This window comes from Folsomia candida, unplaced genomic scaffold (genome assembly GCF_002217175.1).
Source record: "Folsomia candida strain VU population unplaced genomic scaffold, ASM221717v1 Fcan01_Sc017, whole genome shotgun sequence".
Taxonomy (NCBI): domain Eukaryota; kingdom Metazoa; phylum Arthropoda; class Collembola; order Entomobryomorpha; family Isotomidae; genus Folsomia; species Folsomia candida.
In genome coordinates, this window is record NW_019091209.1 from 2851114 (window position 1) to 2869544 (window position 18431).

Consider the following 18431-nt stretch of genomic DNA (forward strand, 5'->3'; position numbering starts at 1 on the left):
CGTATTAATTTCAGGTAGCCAAGACCAAGAATAAGTGAAGAAGAAGAAGAACAAACAAGTATTTTTTACTCGAGGTGCGGAAGGAACTACAAGTAATTTTTTTTCTACCAGAGTCCTCGCTATTTTACTTGAGCAGACTTTTTTTCTAATTGTGGGTGGAGCAGCAGAGAGCGAATTGGTGAGAAGAAGAAGAAGAAATATAAAGGTTTACCTAATGGACGAGAGTAGAGACATCATTTCTTTCTAAAAGGGGAGGAGGAGGGGTGGGGAAGAAGAAGAAGAAGTTAATGTCGTGGAGCGGGGGTTAGGTCGCTGCGACTCTTTTTTTGCCTGGACATGTGTTTGTGTGATGGTTTGGTGAGCGTCGGAGGAGGAGAAAGCAATGCGAACAGAAAAAAGAACAATGGACATTAACCACAAGAAGAGAGAGAAAGTCAATCACAAGTACATTTACACGTCGAGAATGTAGAGGACATTTCATGATATATTATGTCCTCGAGAGACGGCATGTCCTTAAAATATTTAAAGCCCACCTGCCCTCCCTCCCTAAATACGACGACAGGCCTTTATTATAACGGGTGTATTGTACAATATACATTCCAAAATTCCAATCCAACATCATCTGTCTGCCTCATATCAGAAACCTATTGATTTCCACTTTCATCAAACAAACCCATCAGTCCCACATTTATCCACTCAACCTCCCATTGTTCCACCGTCATCGTATTCGTCGTCGTCGTCGTTGTCCTGTGTCTCATGAAAACCCACTTTTACAAACAATCCTCTCTCTCTCTCCTCTTCAAAGACTTGTGAAAAGTGGAAGCTTTTCATGAAACCCTTGTGTTTAGTTGTCTTTTAATTATCTGCGGTTTTGCTGCCTGGTTGTATTACGTACGTACGTAATACAAATGTCAGTTCAATCAGAGGCCTCTCTAACTCCGTAGATAATGGATGGATAGACAGATTTGAATTTTGACGACCTCTGCTCTATTACATCTTGGTGGTCTATTGTTCTACCGAAAAGCGAGTTTTCCCATGTAGGTTCATCATATCGTTTATTTAAACCTCATTACGAAGGACGCCATTATTCCGTTCCACTCCCAGTTTCCAAACATAATTTCCCTACTTGGTTGTCCTACCTTCTGAAAGGCGGACCTGTCCCAGCGGAAAGTTAAGAAACTGTGGGTAGGAAATTGTTAAAATTAAATGAGCAGCAAGGAGAAAGGGTTGAGGTTGGAAGTCTTGATTCGTAAATATTAATAGGTTGCTGCATAAACTTTTATTGAGCTTTTTGGCACTTTTTGGCCCTAAACCACGCGGCTTGAACTTGTACTTCAAATACCGACGACGTGCCTTTATGCCCAACATCTCGGAGAAGGTGGGTGGGTCGGGGAGTGAGTGACTTGCCGAGATGCGAATTTATGGGTGAGTGGTCATCATCCTACAGCCAGCCTCGTTCCATAACGGTCATTACTGCGCTTTGAGTGCGAGAGTTGAGCAATTACAGGTCGTTCTGAGAGGAACTCTGCTGCTTGATGAGGAGAGAGCAAAAGGTTGACATTCCTTTGTTCTTGAATAGCTGCATGGACATCGTTATATTCCCAGTGTATAGGGAAAGAAGTCCATTATTTAAATTCATGGTGCTCGCAATAAAACCGTCCACACTAAGGGGCGGAGCGGATGATAACTTGACACACTCCACCCGGTCCGAAGTCCCCGGAGGACGAGAAGTAGGAGGAGGAAGAAGTAAAGAGAGAGAGAGAGAGGTTAATCTAATTTTATTCTTCGAAACTCACCCCACAACCCAGAGGAGAGTGGGTCATGAGCAGTGGTCGCGGAAGCGTGGGGACAGAGGGACAATGGCCCCACGGTTATTCGATGTCCCCATCATCTCCCCAATGATAATGTTCCTCATGTCCCCACACCTTCCGCGGCCACTGGTCTTAAGAAGATAGCATGACGTAGCTGCCTCGAGAAGAATCTCTCAGTTCTGGAAATAAGCTTCTGTTCGTAATTAGTCGACAGGGAGCGGCAGTAAATTTTGAGTGCTGGGTCTCTTGACAATAAAAGAGCAAATGATTTTTCCGGTTCCTCTACAGCTCTTAAGATGAATTTAAAATTCTATTTCACTACTAATTTTCCCCAGAAAACATTTCCGTCAGAGGCATTCCAATTTGTGAGGCGGATGAGAAGCAAGAGCAGGCGGACTTCATAATACAACAACCAACAACCATCTCTTCTTCTTCTCTGTACGAGTAAGCATTTTTTGAAGTCAACAAGCCATTTCGGGCGATAGAATTTACTTCACTAACTAACTCGAGTTCTCAAGTGCTCTTGGAATCCATCTCATTCCACTTGCCATCCTCATTTGTCCCCACTTAACTGCCAGATTCCGAACGGGATGGGAATGTAGTGGTGCGTTACTACCTGCTCCATCCAAGTCGTTCGCCGCCGCTGCTGCCGGAAGGAAGGAAAGAAAGCACCAACGACCAAACTGCCATCCTCTCAATTCCTCTCTCAATTCCTCCGAAAAAGAAAGTAGGAAAACGACGATGAGCTGCATTTTTTATTAAATAAGTTACAGAAATGTGATTGAAAGTTTTATTGATTGGAGAGAGAAATTGTGTCGCGTCGGTTGGTTGGCAAAACTTTGAGAATCCATTTTCCACAGAAAATGGAATGGCACGGTGCCCAAGAAGGTTTCTGCGGTTGTCAATTTGGTGCTGGATACGGGGGGAAAGGAAGAAAGAAAGTGACACTTGCACTTACTTTCACCCACCTGGCTGGCTGACTCGCCGGGTTCTTCTGGAATTGAATAATTTTATGCAGAGAAAGAGAAAGGAGCAACGTAACCAACCACGTACGTTCTTCGGGGAGAAGAAGAAGACCTATGCCAAGGAAATAACGAGCTATGAAGAAGGTGCTGGCTGGGGAAAGTGCTGAGCCATCCGCCAGGACCACCACCACCACCAAGAAGAGAAAGGAGGCACACATTAGTCGACGGCATTCATCCTGCTCACGTTGCTTGGTTGCTTCTGCTACCTGCCTCTGCCTCAATGGGATGAGCAGTTGTATTAATTTGGACTGGGAGGAAACAGAGAAAGTTCGCAGGCATGTGGCTCAGCATACTAATTCTAATTCTGGAGCGGAGACAAAAGCAGAGAGGACGACGAGGGAATGAGAGAGGATGATGATGCAGGCAGGCATGGTATTTGGTACATAACTGGGCACGGTCTCTCCCCCCGTGGGTCCTGTGCTGCTGGCAAATGGGTTATTGCTAAATGAGACACACTGCCAGATACCTCGGAAGTTTCGTGGATTTATTCGAGATGGGACGGCCCGTGCGAGATGCATTCAATAATTGGAGACTCTCATGAATACGAGGCGATGATGGTTGTTGCCTGGCAGATCAGCCCATAAACAAAGGAGAGAGGAAGACGCGAGCAAGTTGAGCATTATTGTTATTGTTCTTCTCTCTCCTCCTCTCTAATGGAATGCGGGGGCACCAAACCAGCACCAAACGGATGGCCAAGACCCACAGCTAGCCAGCCGACCGACCGACCAGTGTGTGGACCTCCGTTGTTTCAGCAGGGTTACATACTCTGCAGAATTTTATCCCGTATATAATGGCTATTGTACGCAGAATCAGGCAAGAGGAGCAGGCCAGGCAGGCGACGTAAAAACGCCAAGTGGGGCAACTACTGTTTCTGGTTCTTCTGGTGGCAATGGTGGCCGTGGTGGTGGTGGCATCCATCCTTTCTCTCATTTGCTTTCCCTTGCCTGGTCTGCTTCGTTTGGGCCTTTCACTTCTTTCTTTGGTGGTGGAGGTTCTACTTGCCGTGGTGGTGGTGGTGGTGTAGGAATGAAATGATGGTGATGGGGCTCGCCTAGAAATTTTCTTAGTTCGAGCTGGTTTTGATATGCCCAAAACTCTTTCTCTCTCTCCGCCGTTATCTACCTTCCTTCTTTGACTTTCTCATTTACTCTAATTTGGGACCATTCACAGTAGTCACCGTCCGACCGCACAACCCGACCAACGTACTTCTTTGTTGTTATCTAGGCTGGGCAACCGACTAGAGCTCGACCTCACTTCTCCCACCCACAACCATTCCACCACCACCACCACCACCCCATTGCTGGATGGAGGAGAAAGCATTCTCTCAATTATCACGCGCTCCTTATAGCGAGCCTGGTCTCGTTCCCCTCTTCACTTTTCCTACGTCCCCTTTTCACATTATTCCCTCTGCATCATCATCATCTGGGAGTGCAAACTTTGCCAAGTTCAACTCCGCCAAGATGAGCGAGTTGCCAAGTGAAATTTAAACGTGGGTCTCAAATCTCAAACCAATGATTATTTCCTGATGGTCAATCCCACCTTGGAGACTGCCTGCATACCGCATCCTCCCAACACACACGCCATTAGTTTCTTTCCCATCCACCCACCCATCCGTCCGTTTATCCGTCCGGCGGTATTCTTTGTGTTGGCATGATTTCATCAAATGATCCCCGAAAAAAACTCCACTTTTCTCCCCAGCCCATCATCTTTTTCCTTTTCCCTTTGTCGCAAAATCTCACTCCTCTTCTGGCCAGAGAAAGTATGAATCTAATAACCGCATGGGAAAAAAAGCGTATGAATTGAAAATCGGGGCGAAGAAGAAGACTCTCTCTACTCCACTTTAAGTAGGAGATTCTTCTCGTGTGGAAGGAGAGCTGAAGTCGGGAAGGAATCGGGGATTGAAGGATGATGGCATGAAAATGAAACATTGGGCGAGGTGGAGTCCGTATAATCTGTGAGATGAAGCCAGAGAAGTGGTAGTGGAGAGAGAGAGGATGGATGATAAAGCGACTCTTCACAATACAGGACAATGAATGGTGGTGAAATGGAGTCAGGGATCAAATTGATCCTTTCTCCGCCTGAATTCTATTCTATGGACTTTGTATGATTTGTGCCATTTCCTGTAACTGGCAGCAGCAGCAGCCGTGGCAGCCGCGTCGGGGTAAATGGAGCAACGTGAAGGGACCGTAATTCCTCAGGGGACGAGTACATTAAAGAATCAGGAGAGACAGGCTGAAGGGAGACGGAGTTTGCTTGCACCCAATTCCGCGACCATCACGGTGACGATCTTGCCATGGCTTGAAACAACTCGACAAAACAACAAATGCATTGTGCAACATCATTACTTTCTCCCGAGTGAAAGTGAAGTACTGTGATGCCCCAAAACCTATTGGATCCCCACATCCGTCGACTCCTGCTTTGTCTCTTTCTCTCAAAGAGAGTAACTCGTAACTGACTCTGGTAAAGAAGAAAAGTCAGAAATTTGACTGAGGCTGAGATGTGTAGCGGATAATAAAAAGAGAAAGAGAGAGAGCGGGGACAATAAGAGCGCTGGCTGGGGAAAACAAGAACAAGGGAACACCGATATAGCGGAAATTGGAATGAGACAATGGGACACGGGGTCCCACAAGAGGTACACAACAACAACCACAACCACTACTGCTTTTTAGATACACACGAACATCTACTAAATACGAACGACATCGAACACTTATACGTAAAAATACATCATTATATAGCAGCCCAAAAACAACAATCAATCTACACGGAGAGAAAAATAGAGTACAAAAACACACTGAAGAAGAGGACACACGAATGAAGAACGTTACACACAACTAAACGTTATTAAGTATTATTATGGACACATACACAATAACGATCTATGAAATATATAACAACGTTCACATAAAACACAGAACAGTTCTTACTCCAACTGGGCCCTACGTATGTGTATGCCCACAAATCGATCCCGTCAAATGCAGCAGAATGAATATAAATCACACATTGATGTTTTAAAACTCTGTGATTTTTACCAAAGATTTATGTCTTCTCGTTGTTAGAGGAAAAAATCACAGAGGATGGAAGATGATGATGATAAGTAAAGTAATACATTTTTATATTTGGGCAAGACCGCAATTTCCTCCGTTTTGGGTGGGTGGACTGGTTAATAAAATATATACTCTTTGCAACTATGTACATTTGTAGGTACTTGGGCTAAAAAGTTACCAACCAAGTTTTTTGGAGTGGAAATAGCACGATGACGACGACGACGACGACGTCGTGACGCGTCTCTTTCCACCACCGCAAAATCTGGTTAGAATGTACACCATGCAGTCACGGAAGAGCAGATGTCTTCCAGCTTTTTTTTCCTCTTTTGGAGGAAGTAAACTACGATACCACACGACACACGAGGACCAAAGGGGTTTTTCCCCCAATTACAGTTTTACACAGTGCTACCAAGAGAAGAACAAAGAGAAAGCACTAAATATATCTACAATAATGGGATACGTACGTAGGCCATATAAATGCACATAATATGTCACACCACCATGTAGGAGAAAGCAGTGGCCGCGGAAGGGTGAGGGGACAGCAGGACAATGTCCCCGTCATCTCCCCATCTTATATAAACCCCCCCCCTATCCTACAATATTAATGTCCCCACAGCTTCCGCGGCCACTGGTAGAAAGATAGATAGAGAGTTCAGTCAGACATGGTTTTATATACGTAGATATGTACACAAGTCTAAAGCTACGTGTCGCCTCGTGGTTTGGTTAGTATATCTCTCTGGCTGGTTGGTTGTTTAGTTCGTTGGCAAAATTGATGTTCGTCTTGACAAAGATTTTCATGGTGATGAGGAGTGAAAGGTTGACCAAAATGTTGACATAAACTCTACACGACGACTCTCTCTCCTCTCTTTGAAGTTTATTATATTCATATGTGAAAGACGAGAACAACAAGCTGTTAACTCGGTGTCACACAATTTCTCTCTCTCTCTCCCTCTCTGCATGGAGGCAAACCATGCATCATCATCCATCCCAAACCACACCACACAGATTGTGAACTCGTAATAAAACTGTATTCCTTGCACAGTTTGATAAATAAATTCTGCCCGTCCGCCCGCCCGCCCGGTTGGCATTTATAGTTACGTAAGCCTCATTATTCGTAGAAAGACGACCTACCAAAGGATTTAGCGGGGTAAGAATCACATCAGTGCCAAATGCATGTGACTTTTCCCCTCCCTGCAAACGACGACATTTTATTACGGCTAATGTCCCAGAATGAGTTTATCTCTAGACAATTGATGTGACACGATTATGATGGGATGCATCAGGCCTGAATATGGTACCATACGATCCTGCTACTTATATGCAATTTATTCATAAGACCATTTCATTTATGTGGGGGCATGATTCTCCTCTCCGAGAGATGTTATTTGCTCAATCCAAATATCCGGAGTGTCAATATCGTGCCAAATCTATTGCAAATGGTATTAATGCCGCACCTCATGTGGTGCTTGGTCTATTTCTGTCCTGCTGCTGACGAGGAAATGCTCACAGGCTCACAGGTAATCCTCTTTGTTAATCGCTTTACCTTGACCGTCGCCCCGTGAATGGTTCTCCTGCACATGAATGAGCACACGTCTATCTCGTTTCCCTCATCATCTCTGGCGTCTCTTGATTGATCTATTATGCTCCCAAACCACCACCACCAACATCCATCCCATTCAGCGAATGGCAGCTTATTACGAACATCCCCCGATAAAATCCATGTTTACCAGTTCAGATCAAATCTAGCAAATTCTCGCCGCTTGAATTATCACGAAATTATGCTTTCATTCACTCTCCGCCTGACTGCGTGGAGGGAGCGATGGATGGATGGATGGATGGCTACATACATGTTTTTATTTCAACTTCCACCCCAGTGAACACTAATTTGAGCAGTTGTGCCAAAGCTAATTCATTATTTGCCTTCACTACGTGAAGAAGGTGAAGTGAGCAATGAAAGTGACATTCGTGTTGGTGGTGGGTGAGATGAGATGAGATGAGATCTCGCTGGGAGAGAGAAAGTGGAAAAAGACGACAGACAAGGTCTCTCTCCTCCTCGTCGTCGTAAACTTTTGACAAGTCTCATGAAACTTGGACGGAGAAGGTGATCTGACAGAGTGGGTGCGAGACGGAAAACCTGTCCTGTCCTGTGGCACTCAATTAAACTCTTGCTCACCAGCAACACTTTTTTTTACAACACTCGACGGCGACACAATCTCGAGGAGTGTGTCACCTTGTTTTAGAAAACATTTCTCCCGTGACCCTTGCTAATTGAGAGATCAAGGTGAAGTAGGTAACGTAAGCAAGTTTGTATGAATGGGGTATAATCCGAAGGGAGGCAGATGCAGGCTGAATAATTCATCTTGGTCGAATCCCATATATACCCACCCAATGAATCATTTGGTATAATGAATTCGTTCAAGATCACTTGGAGATGGCACTCCAAATTTGCACAAGCCGAGGAGTGGATTTGACTGGAAATGTGAGTGAGTGAGTGGATTGTACGCTCAACTTACTTTCCTAATGAAAGGACAAAGCGAGTGAGTGAGTAATTAGACCATGATCGCTACTACTACATTGTAATACGTACTGCTACATGTATGATGATGATGATGTGATGCTGTGTGGATAAATTTTAGACGCGGCGATACATTTATTTTCATTTCTCGAGAGAGAGAGAGAGTGAGAGAATCGCTTTTCACACCGTGCTGCATCCTCACTATGAGAATTCTGAGAGAGAGAGAACAGAGAACAGAGAACAGAACAGAACAGAGCCCTGAATTGCTTTTAGACTTGGTTGCCTCGTAATTTGTTTTTGTAACGTAGTTCTTCTCGTATTATACGTAGATTTTGTGCCCTCTCTCTCTCTCACTCTCTTTATCTGCGAGAGGAGAGGGAGGGAGGGAGGGAGATGACGATACTGCGACTCGGGCTAGTGTGTATTGCCGCACCCTAACTGTATGGGTACACACACACCCTACAATTTGTACGTAGCAATTGGGCAACTTTTCTTGTCTCACGCGGCGAGGAAGTAATTTGCAGAATGATAGAGTGGAAGAATGCTTACATGCTTTGAGAAAGGAATTTGGAGAGGGCAAGCTTTGATAAACTGTGACTTTTAAGGCCTCCAAACATGACGATGGCCGTGGTGGTGATGATGATGGTACGGTCACGGGTTGGATTTTCCTCACACTCACAAACAAAGACGACAACGACGACTCGCTCAAGGTTACTTGGAGGCAGAGGAATCGTGAGAGCAGCACATGGCGAGAGGGAACTTTGTATATGGTTAGATATTCGGGTAGTCAACGCGCACTTTGTGTTTTTACTTTACTTTCTAGGGGTCAAGGGGGAAAACAAGGTCAAGGGTGGAAGGGATGAGGGGATGAGGGCAAAATTCAGACGAGCTGGGTGACACACAAGAACACGTTTAGTCGCCGTGAGTGAGGAGAGATCTCGGTCGGTCGGTCAGTGGGGGTGGTGGCTGCTGCTGCTGCGGGGAGACACGCACACTGTTGGGACTGGGCTACACTGCAGGGCGAGAGGAGTGGTCTGTAGACATGTTAGCTGGCGACTGGCTGGAGAAAGGCTACGTTCCAGGAGTGTCATGCTACTTGTTGGCAATGACAAAGAGGAGGGGAAATGCGAGATAGAGAGCAGTTCAGTTCGGCAGCGTGCTTTCTCTCTCTCGCTTTCTCTTACTCACTCACTCAGTTACTCAGTTAGTCTTGGGAGCGATGTAGGACTCACTGGGCCCAAAATCAATAAGAGGAAGGTTATGTGTGTTGGTTTGGTTTGGTTGAGAATGCCAGAAGAGAGAGAACTTTCCCCACACTCTGCTCACTCCGAACTGAGAGATAGCACGGCTGCCCTATCGCCAACCAGCTGCCTCCACGGGTGGATATCTTCCTCCAAATTGCCAACAATCTCGCAGCCAGTTCCTGCAACGTTATCGTACGTACTTGCTTTCTCTCCCTCCCCGTGCTCACTTTGACCGGACTACCTGCCTCTCCTGCTACCAGACCAGAACTCCCAGCCATTCCGACCCACCGACCAGAAGAAGAAGAAGAAGAAAACGACCAAGAAGAAGCAGCGGGAGAGGGATATCAACTTTTCCTCGGTGGTCTTATCCCTCTTATCCGACCTAATCTTATACGCGGCCCAAGCACCAACCGCCACCACCACGCCACCGTCAACAACAACGTAGTGGTGGCGGCGGCTCTATCACTCATGTCGCCCTGCCATGCAAGCTTTCTTCTCCACTGTTTCCTTCTGGAGAAAGCAAGCAGCCAGCAAACCCGACCTGTCATATGCCCTGATGCCGCTGCCATTTAGGGTCCGCTATTAATCAGCTCACTCACACACATCCCAATCAAGACCCACATCATGCTCAGGTGTCTCTATTTCCTCAGTCGCCACCACCACGGGTTCCCTTCCCGTCATCATTACTGCACTCTATTATTGCTTCATTAGTAATGTTGTCAAATATCAACGACTCCAATTACGGCGAGGTGGCCGGATGAAGATAAAAAAACTGGACGTCCTCCTCCTCCCTGACATGAAACATATGTCATTCCCAAAAACCTGCCCACTCTTTTGGACGACAACAATAATAAGTAACGACCACGAGTCTCAAATCTTTTGGCTAAATCCGCTCCTCGAAAGACGGACGGACGATATTATTGTGGTGGAGCTGGTTTCCATCGTGGAGGAGGAAGCCTGACAGGGAAAGTAGTCGTAAAAGTGACGAGAATCAGGCAGTGCACAGTTGACTGGACAGAATCCTCTCTCTCCGCCTCACATGGGGTTCTCAATCGAGGTGATAACCACTAAGTGGACAGATGGACCGTGAAGTATTTCTTTGCTTGACCTCTGCTCTTATCAAAACAAGTCTAATCTTGAGCCTCCTGCTTGTCCAGTCCACCCGTCCACCCGTCCGGCCGAGTGGTGTCCTATTGTTGACAATGCTATTATGCTCCAGCTCCAACCATCCGTCCAATATGATATTGCAGGTTGTTGTATGAGATGAGATGTGCACATATATTCCCAACACCACCACCATTTCCGAGCTGTCAAGGTCTACCACCACCAGCAAATCTGCATATGTACACATCCAGCCAATATGTAGCGCCGGGATAAATTTGTGCCATAATTTTATCGCAAAAATTTCCTTGCCACACCTCCATAAACTTTGTACCGCTACATATCTGCACATGCAACCGCCACTTTTCTTCTTCTTCCTCCTCTCTCACCATACATTTTCCTTGCCTGCTTTCTCCGAAATATGCAATGTGAGATAATGCATGCATGTAAAGGAAAGCGATGGAGCTCTCCTGCTCTGCAACTATGTGCTACAAAACCCTGCCGCAGCATTATTCCGGACTGGGATTGTATGTATGTACATGCTTTCTAATAAATTTGTGGTTAGTGGATGATACCAAAAGAGTCGTATTGATTTTCCTCTGTGGATAGATATTACTTCATCGGTATCCCCGTAGCACCAATACTGCCACCATCACGACCACCACCACCACCACCACCGCTGGATAAGTGGCAGACTACTCCTCCTCCTCCTCCTCGTGGAATGTATGCATGCAAAAGAGGAGGAACTTGTCATTTGTCTCATTCTAATGCTTCTTCTTCTCCTTTCTTCTTGAGCTGCGAAGCGATAAATGATTATATTTGAATGCTTTCTTCCGTCTGCCAGGCCAGGCATGCATATCTCTCTCACTCCGTCAAGTTGCGACTCAGGGCGTCATCCACAACCTTCCATTGTCTCCTCGTCACTGATGACGACGACGAGCCGGGGAAACTTTGAGTAATTAAAGGTAAACAGCTAGGAATGAGTGAAATATTTGTTGTAGGCACAATTTTGGCTGGCTGGCTGGCGTGGGTGGAGATTTCTTTTTCCCTGAGAGAGTGCATGTTGGTGGTTAAATTCCACTCGTCGTCACTGATAAGAGCGATCTCGAACCACTACAATAATCCTATTTGTCCTCGACTCGCTTCACTGCGCGAGAATAAGTAGTGCGCTAATTTATTTGGCGAATATACATAAGAAGGGTAAAAGTCAATGTCCCTGTAAAGTTAAGCCTCCACTTTTGCCCACTCACCAGGCATGCATATCATATACTCCACTCTAGTCGAGGAGTGGAGGGCGTGAGCCAACCGCACAGAGGATCACCTATTCGACTATGAAATCATTATTACCCGAGTTTTTAAGCTCTGCAGATGCTCATTAAAGTGTGAATAACGCTGGGGAAAGGATGCAACGGGGTGAAAACGTCGGGAAAATATGTTGCTACCTAATTATTTCGAAATACGCTTGTAAATAAAATTGTTGTTTTCGAGAGAGAAGAAGAGAAATCATGAACTGTGAAGAAGAAGAGGAAAACAATAACAGAGTGTGCAACAACCCGTGAAAAATACAGTTGCATATTACGTATTTTTTCGCATTAGTTGCCTTGTTTATTGCAATTTTTTTCTTTTTTGCGACGTTAAATGAACAGAATTATTGCTTCCATGCTTCTTCCTTCCTCCTTCTTCTTATCAGAACGTCCGACCAACCGCAACAGCTTAAACGAGCACTTATAACGGCCATGTGTATCCGACATGAACAATGGGCTTATGTCATATCGAAGAAAAATAGATCGTCGTCGTCGTCCCGCATAGTTGGGTGAGGACAATGGGAAAGTTTTTTAATTCGCTTGTCACCCCCCTACTTTTTTTTAGAGAGAGAGAATAATGTGAATTTCCCATTGACGAACATGAATCTTGTTAAAGAATTGCGTCATATATTTCCCGACCGGATAAGCTTAGCGAGTCCATTTTAATTAAAAATTTGCGAAACTCGTTTAAATAAAATTATACGGGGGAATGGGTCGAAATTATTTCCCATGAGGTGGCATAAGTGGGAAGAGAAAGCGGAAGGGTTTATCAAGTAGTGGGACATTTGACCCGAATATATCCATCCAGCCAGGGTCATATGTCCGCCTGCTTAGCATTTAGAGAGAGAGAGAGGTGAAAAATCCAGTTGTAACTTCCTTGCGGCTTCTCTTACTCAAATCGACTCTGGGATATTTAATCCTCTTATCTTTGCCTATCTGGATCTCTTCTGGGAAAAAGATGTGCGGGAGAATGTGCTCTCTCCAAACCTCACCTACTTGCTCAGCCAAATCTCAATCCCTACATCCATCCATCCATCCATATTCCACGGTTTGAGAGGGTTAATACTGGACCAAGTGAAGTAAAGTCACCCAATCTCGACTCCTGCTGCAGGACTGGCTTCTTCTCTTTTTTTATCCATGAGCATAAATCTCGACGTGGAAATTTGTATGCTCACCACCCCCCGAATATTCCCATTAGTGCCGGACTTCACTTGTGGAGAGGAGTGTCATTGATTAGGAAAGCTGGCAATAAAATCAAAACAGGTAACAGAGAACAGAGATTCTCTACCGGATAAATATTTAAGGGCAAAAGACGTAGATAGGCAGGCGGATAGAATATGGATACGTCGACGTCGCCGTCGCCGAGGACGACGTCTCGGTTTGCTTATTCTGGGTGGTGGGCAAACCACAACATTCGCACGCAGGCAAGAAGTGGCTATGAAAAAGGACAGAATCTCTCCTCTTCATTTCGCATTCTGCTCAGAATATGCTTCCAAAAGGAATTGAATTCTGAGCAAACTTCAACCACCAACCAAGCCACCCGGATACATACTTACATACATCCATACATAACATACATATAGACCTGCAAGAATTTATGACCGAGCAGCACTCTCTCTCTCCAAATTCCACCCGCATATTTCCGGTACACGACCAGACCAGTTACCACTACCACGTTTGACTGAAAGCAGTCCACGGCAATCAAAGTTGAGTGCCGTTTAGCCAAACTTTATCTCATCCATGATGTCAGTAATGAAGCGATATCCGCTAACAAACAAACAAAGTGTGGCATAAGCCGTCATCCATCAAGAGAATGAATGTAGGCCTGCTTTCTCCTCAGCACAAGTATGCAGAGAAAGGAAAGACAAACCATCCCAGAAATTAGTGGTGAGACAAATGAGGTGCAAATTGAGCGTCGCTTGCTTCGTCTTGGAAAATATTCGAGAAAGCTGTGACATTCCGGGGCCAAATGGGGGAATAGTAGTCGTCCTCTTTCTGTCGTCTTTCCCATCCAGAATCCAGAAGTCGTTTCGTGTGCAAATATTTGGAAAGTCAATCAAATGAGAATTGATTTGCTAAAGTCTGACGAAATGGTTCCATTCAATAATTCAAATAGCGTTATTCTCTCCTCTCTCTCTACGAACTGCGCAACTAATCTAACGGCAAGGTTGACTTTCTCCTCGTCAAGCAGGCTACCCTTCAAGATAGTTTTGTGTGTGTGGTCTAGGTTTTTCCATATACGTAGACGGACACAATTTGACAATTTGTCTCGGATGTCAGAATTGCTTTGATGCACACACACACTCGTACACACAGCGTAGGAGTAGCAAGGAGCAGCAAGTTGAGGCTGAATGGAAGTGGGAGGATGAACGTGTCCCCATTTGAGGAGAACATCTTCTTCTTTAAGAAGAGAGAGAGAAAACTTTCTCCACTAAATGAATGCCGAATGGCGAACAAGAGAACAACATAAAGTCGTCGAGGAGGCGATATATATGGAGAAAGTAAATAGAATGGTTGCCCTCGTGAAGATGATGATGGTGGTGCTTTCACTCCATATAATAATCATATAGAGGGAAAGTTATCTTCTTTTCCCCTCATGAAATACACATGCAGCAATAAATAGCTTTTCATCCTCGGGAGGATTGCGAGAAGGAGGAAAATGCTGAACCAAGTGAGACTGGACTAGGTTTCGCTTTGTTGATAAGAAACCATTCAAGCGGAGGGGACACGGTGCCGCTGCAATCAGCAGGTCGACATCATCTCCGTGTGTGTGTGACGGTCAGTGTAATCGAAATAATTGTGATGTGTGAGGAGGACGACCACGATCATTGATAAGCAAGGCGAATAAAAAATTCCACGGCCACGACCACCACCATCATCAGCTTTCTCTCCTACTTCAAACAAAGATGCGGAGAAGGATGGATGATCAAACGACAAGGAATGAGGAAGGAGAAAGTAAGACAGGAGACGAGATGGATGGACTGAAAGACAGACGTAAATGACTCCAGCTTTCGCTCCAAGTTGTCCAACAAAAATGCTTTGATTTCAGTGTTTGCTTTCTCCTTCTGCCTCCACAATCATGGTCTTCTTCTTGTTTTTCTGCGGAGTAATCAGGTAAAATTCCTGAGGCTTTCAAAGAAGAAGAAACTAAACCGAGAAGGACGACGGGAGACCAACAACTGCTCTTTTTTCGGCTATAATGATAATATAGCAACACAAGAGCAATTTCTTTCTGCGAGGGGAAAGCATGGTTTACTGGGAGGAGGAGGAGTAGTGGACGGAGGGCTACTAGCGAGGTATGGATGGGCAGGGCACCAGGGGATCAGGTGGATTAGATTGCATGTCTTTATCTAACAGGCTCAATTTACTTTATTAGCTCATTCTCAAGGCTTCGCTCAACTGATTCTGGGTTAAAAGAGGATGTATATCTGCCATCACATTTGTTTCCTAATTTCCATAAACAGCTAGTTGCCCTATCTCCACGCAATCCGGAGGAATCTCAATTTGAATAAAATCTTTCAAGCACGACTTGCATTCCGTGTTGAAGATAATCTTCCTCCGCGTCAAAGACACAACATCAAACAAATCAACTTTCACCAACCCAAGCCACGCCAGCCATGGTTTAGAGACGCTACGTTTATATCGAAATAACATGCATACTCGGCATTAAGGAATTTTGTTCATCCTGCTCCCCTCCTTTTCGTGGCGTGGCTTGGCTGTAATCATCCTTTGAAGAATTTTATTACTCTTTTTGGTTTACTTTTTTCATTAAAAATTAAGAAAACGAGATTGTATTTGATTTCAGGAAGTAGGAAAAGGAGCATCTTTTTCTTTCTTCTTTTTCTTCTGGAATCTGGCCCCAATTTTGCAAGAAAGTAAGTGTTATTCGCGAGCAAACTCTGCAAGAAAATTGTCCTCGTCGGTTTGAGAGGGAAGATAAAAAAGTTGAGAGATATATTTATATTGAGTCCTTCTTTTTCTTCGGAGAAAAAGCAACTTTCTCCGACCGACAAGGAGCAAATATTGACGAGTGTTGGCAAGGCCGCGTACGTACAGCTCTGTTGCGATTTTTATAACTTTCCGAGTGGCCGCCGCAGGATAAATCCGTTTCCCTGATGTCATCCAGAAGTAGTGGGGGAGACTTTCTCCGTAAGTGATGCTATACGGCCCAAGAAGAAGAAGACACGCCGAGTGGTGCCAAGCAGGCAGGGTTGACCATTTGCCACACAAGTGGAACCTGAGGGAATTACCAATCATAGGAAAATGCCATAATCTTGAATGTACACAGAATTTGTTGCCTTTTCCATCCCCCTCTCTCGACCAACTAATGGATGGATGACCAATTTTCTAACGGGAATGGGAAATTTTCTCCCATCTTCTTCCCCATTAAAGGATAACACTTACGACGATGATCACACAGCAGGAGGAGATGGGGACGAGGATGTCGAGAATTTAGAGAGTACGAGGAGGTTTAGACAGGTAGTAGTGGTCGGATGGCCTTCGAGGAGGGAGTTGAACTAAAATTTCGCCAGGTTCATTTCGTGGTTTTTATTTGCATCATAACTATTATGAACATTTACGACGCCGTTTGAAACAGAGGTGGTTGATTCGGCCGGATGATAGCAGCTGAGGTGGAAGAACGTGTGAAATGGTGTGCGACGACACGGGCATCACATTTCTTCTCTGAGCTAGTTGCTTGCTTGATGCACTAGTCATAACTAAAAAGAAGACTTTCACCGGCCATGATCTAAGTCCGTGAGGGCAAGTCGCATAATTTGTTCAAAAAGGAAAAACGTGTCCTTATGCCATTTCCATCTTGCTTCTTCCCACTCTTTCCAATCTAGTAACACGACTACTCGCTCGTTCGCTTTCTCTCTCACTTTCTCTGGTCTGGTCGCCGTAATGGAAGCCAATTTTCCTCTCTCACTGGACTCTGGGCTTTCTCTTCCTCCACCGACCGATGTCCTTCACGGTCCGCAATGTTGTTTGCCAGTGGCAGAAAAGTGGTGACTCGAATGTCGTTAAGTAAACACTTTAACGTGCATCTCGAATAAGGAATGTGCTCTCTCAAGTTTAGAGCAACGTGGCTTTTTCTCATGCAGGCTCCCCGTGTAGATGAAGGGATGGGAGGAATAATATGTAATCGGAGACGGACAGCAGTGGAGAAAGTGAGGCAGGAATGAGATTGGTATTGCAGTAGTGGGTAGAGAAAAGTATGGCTGGAATCGGCAGCAGGAGCAGGATTGCAGTCAGTTGCATCGAACGAATCTTCTTCTTGAAGAAGAAGGGAGTCAAGTTTTTGAGCTGGAAGAGAGAAACAGGCAGCAGCAAGTTCATGGGGAACATGTTTTGTATTCGGACAACCTCTGAAAGTGAATAAGTTATTTCCACTGGGACTTGTACAAACCTTTCTGCGCTGGGTCCATTCCTTTTTTCGTCATGTGTAACCATGTCACAGAGCGCGACATGTCGAGCAGGCCTAGAAGTCAGTTAAATCTAGGCCAGTGTGCTTCCCCTCCATCCATCCCTCCCTCCCCCACGTGGTAGGCAGCCGTGCCGCATACTTATACATACAGCACCCACCCACCTACCTACGTGTCCTTACCTACGTACGAGCATGCATCATTACGACTTTGTCAATGTTGGCCTCGTCCTTTGGATCATGACGCCCTTTTTTTCGTAATGTGATATGACACAGTTTGTAAATAAAGAACAGAACAGAACACAAATATAATCAACTCTTTCTTTTTAGCCATCCAGTTCAACAACAATAACAAGAAAGGTTCTTTCCCTCGATGGGAAAAGGAGAGAGAGAAAAAAATATGTATTTGCATATGCATGTTTTCACTTTATGAAACGCAATAGTGTTGCGTGCATACGTTTTTAGTGTTGGACGACGACGAACTGGTGGCGATGGTGGTGGTGGCAATGGAAAATGTATGTATATCAAAAAGTTCTCCTTATTTCTATGCATGCTTACATATAGATGCATGTATGCTGTATCTAATCATTTTGTGGAGAAAGCGAAGCAGTGGCTTTCACTCTGCGAAGGAAGGAGCAGGCTGAGACGGAAAATCAATGTTCTGTCCAAGTTCAAGAAATTGCAACTGGGCCTCTGGGACAAGCGTTTGGTCTCCTTCTTCTCCGAGAAAGAGACGGAATGCGGCCCAGCCATGCCAAAACTTGGCTGGAAAATAGGAGGGCAAAATTTCTCCCGCAGACAGACCATTCCTCCTCCCGCTGTTCTGCGGAACTCGGTGAAACCCAGTTTTCCTTCAGGATGGCGTTCAAGTCTGGGGGAAAGTTTGGCAACTTTCTTTCTTCACCCGCAGTTTTACGACGTTTTGTACGCTGGGGAGTTGGTAGTGACGTCCGTAGCATTTT

General features: G+C 45.1%; 1 protein-coding gene across 6 annotated transcripts in view; it reads right to left on the reverse strand.

Annotated features, from left to right (window-relative positions):
* LOC110856890 (synaptotagmin-7) overlaps window positions 1-18431 on the reverse strand; it is a 53865-nt gene that overhangs the window by 20145 nt on the left and 15289 nt on the right. Inside the window, exons 1-2 of one of the 6 annotated variants that reach the window (XM_035857353.1) lie at window positions 8948-9850; window positions 5764-5775 (exon numbers count right to left, since the gene is read on the reverse strand). The exons of 2 other annotated variants lie outside the window; for them this stretch is intronic. In XM_035857353.1, the coding sequence (XP_035713246.1) occupies window positions 5764-5775; window positions 8948-9015 (80 nt within the window). In that variant the 5' untranslated portion in view covers window positions 9016-9850. Of the gene's footprint in view, window positions 1-211; window positions 4108-5763; window positions 5776-8947; window positions 9851-18431 lie in introns of those variants that run through there. 3 more of the 6 variants (XM_035857354.1, XM_022105475.2, XM_035857355.1) reach the window with 3 other exon arrangements.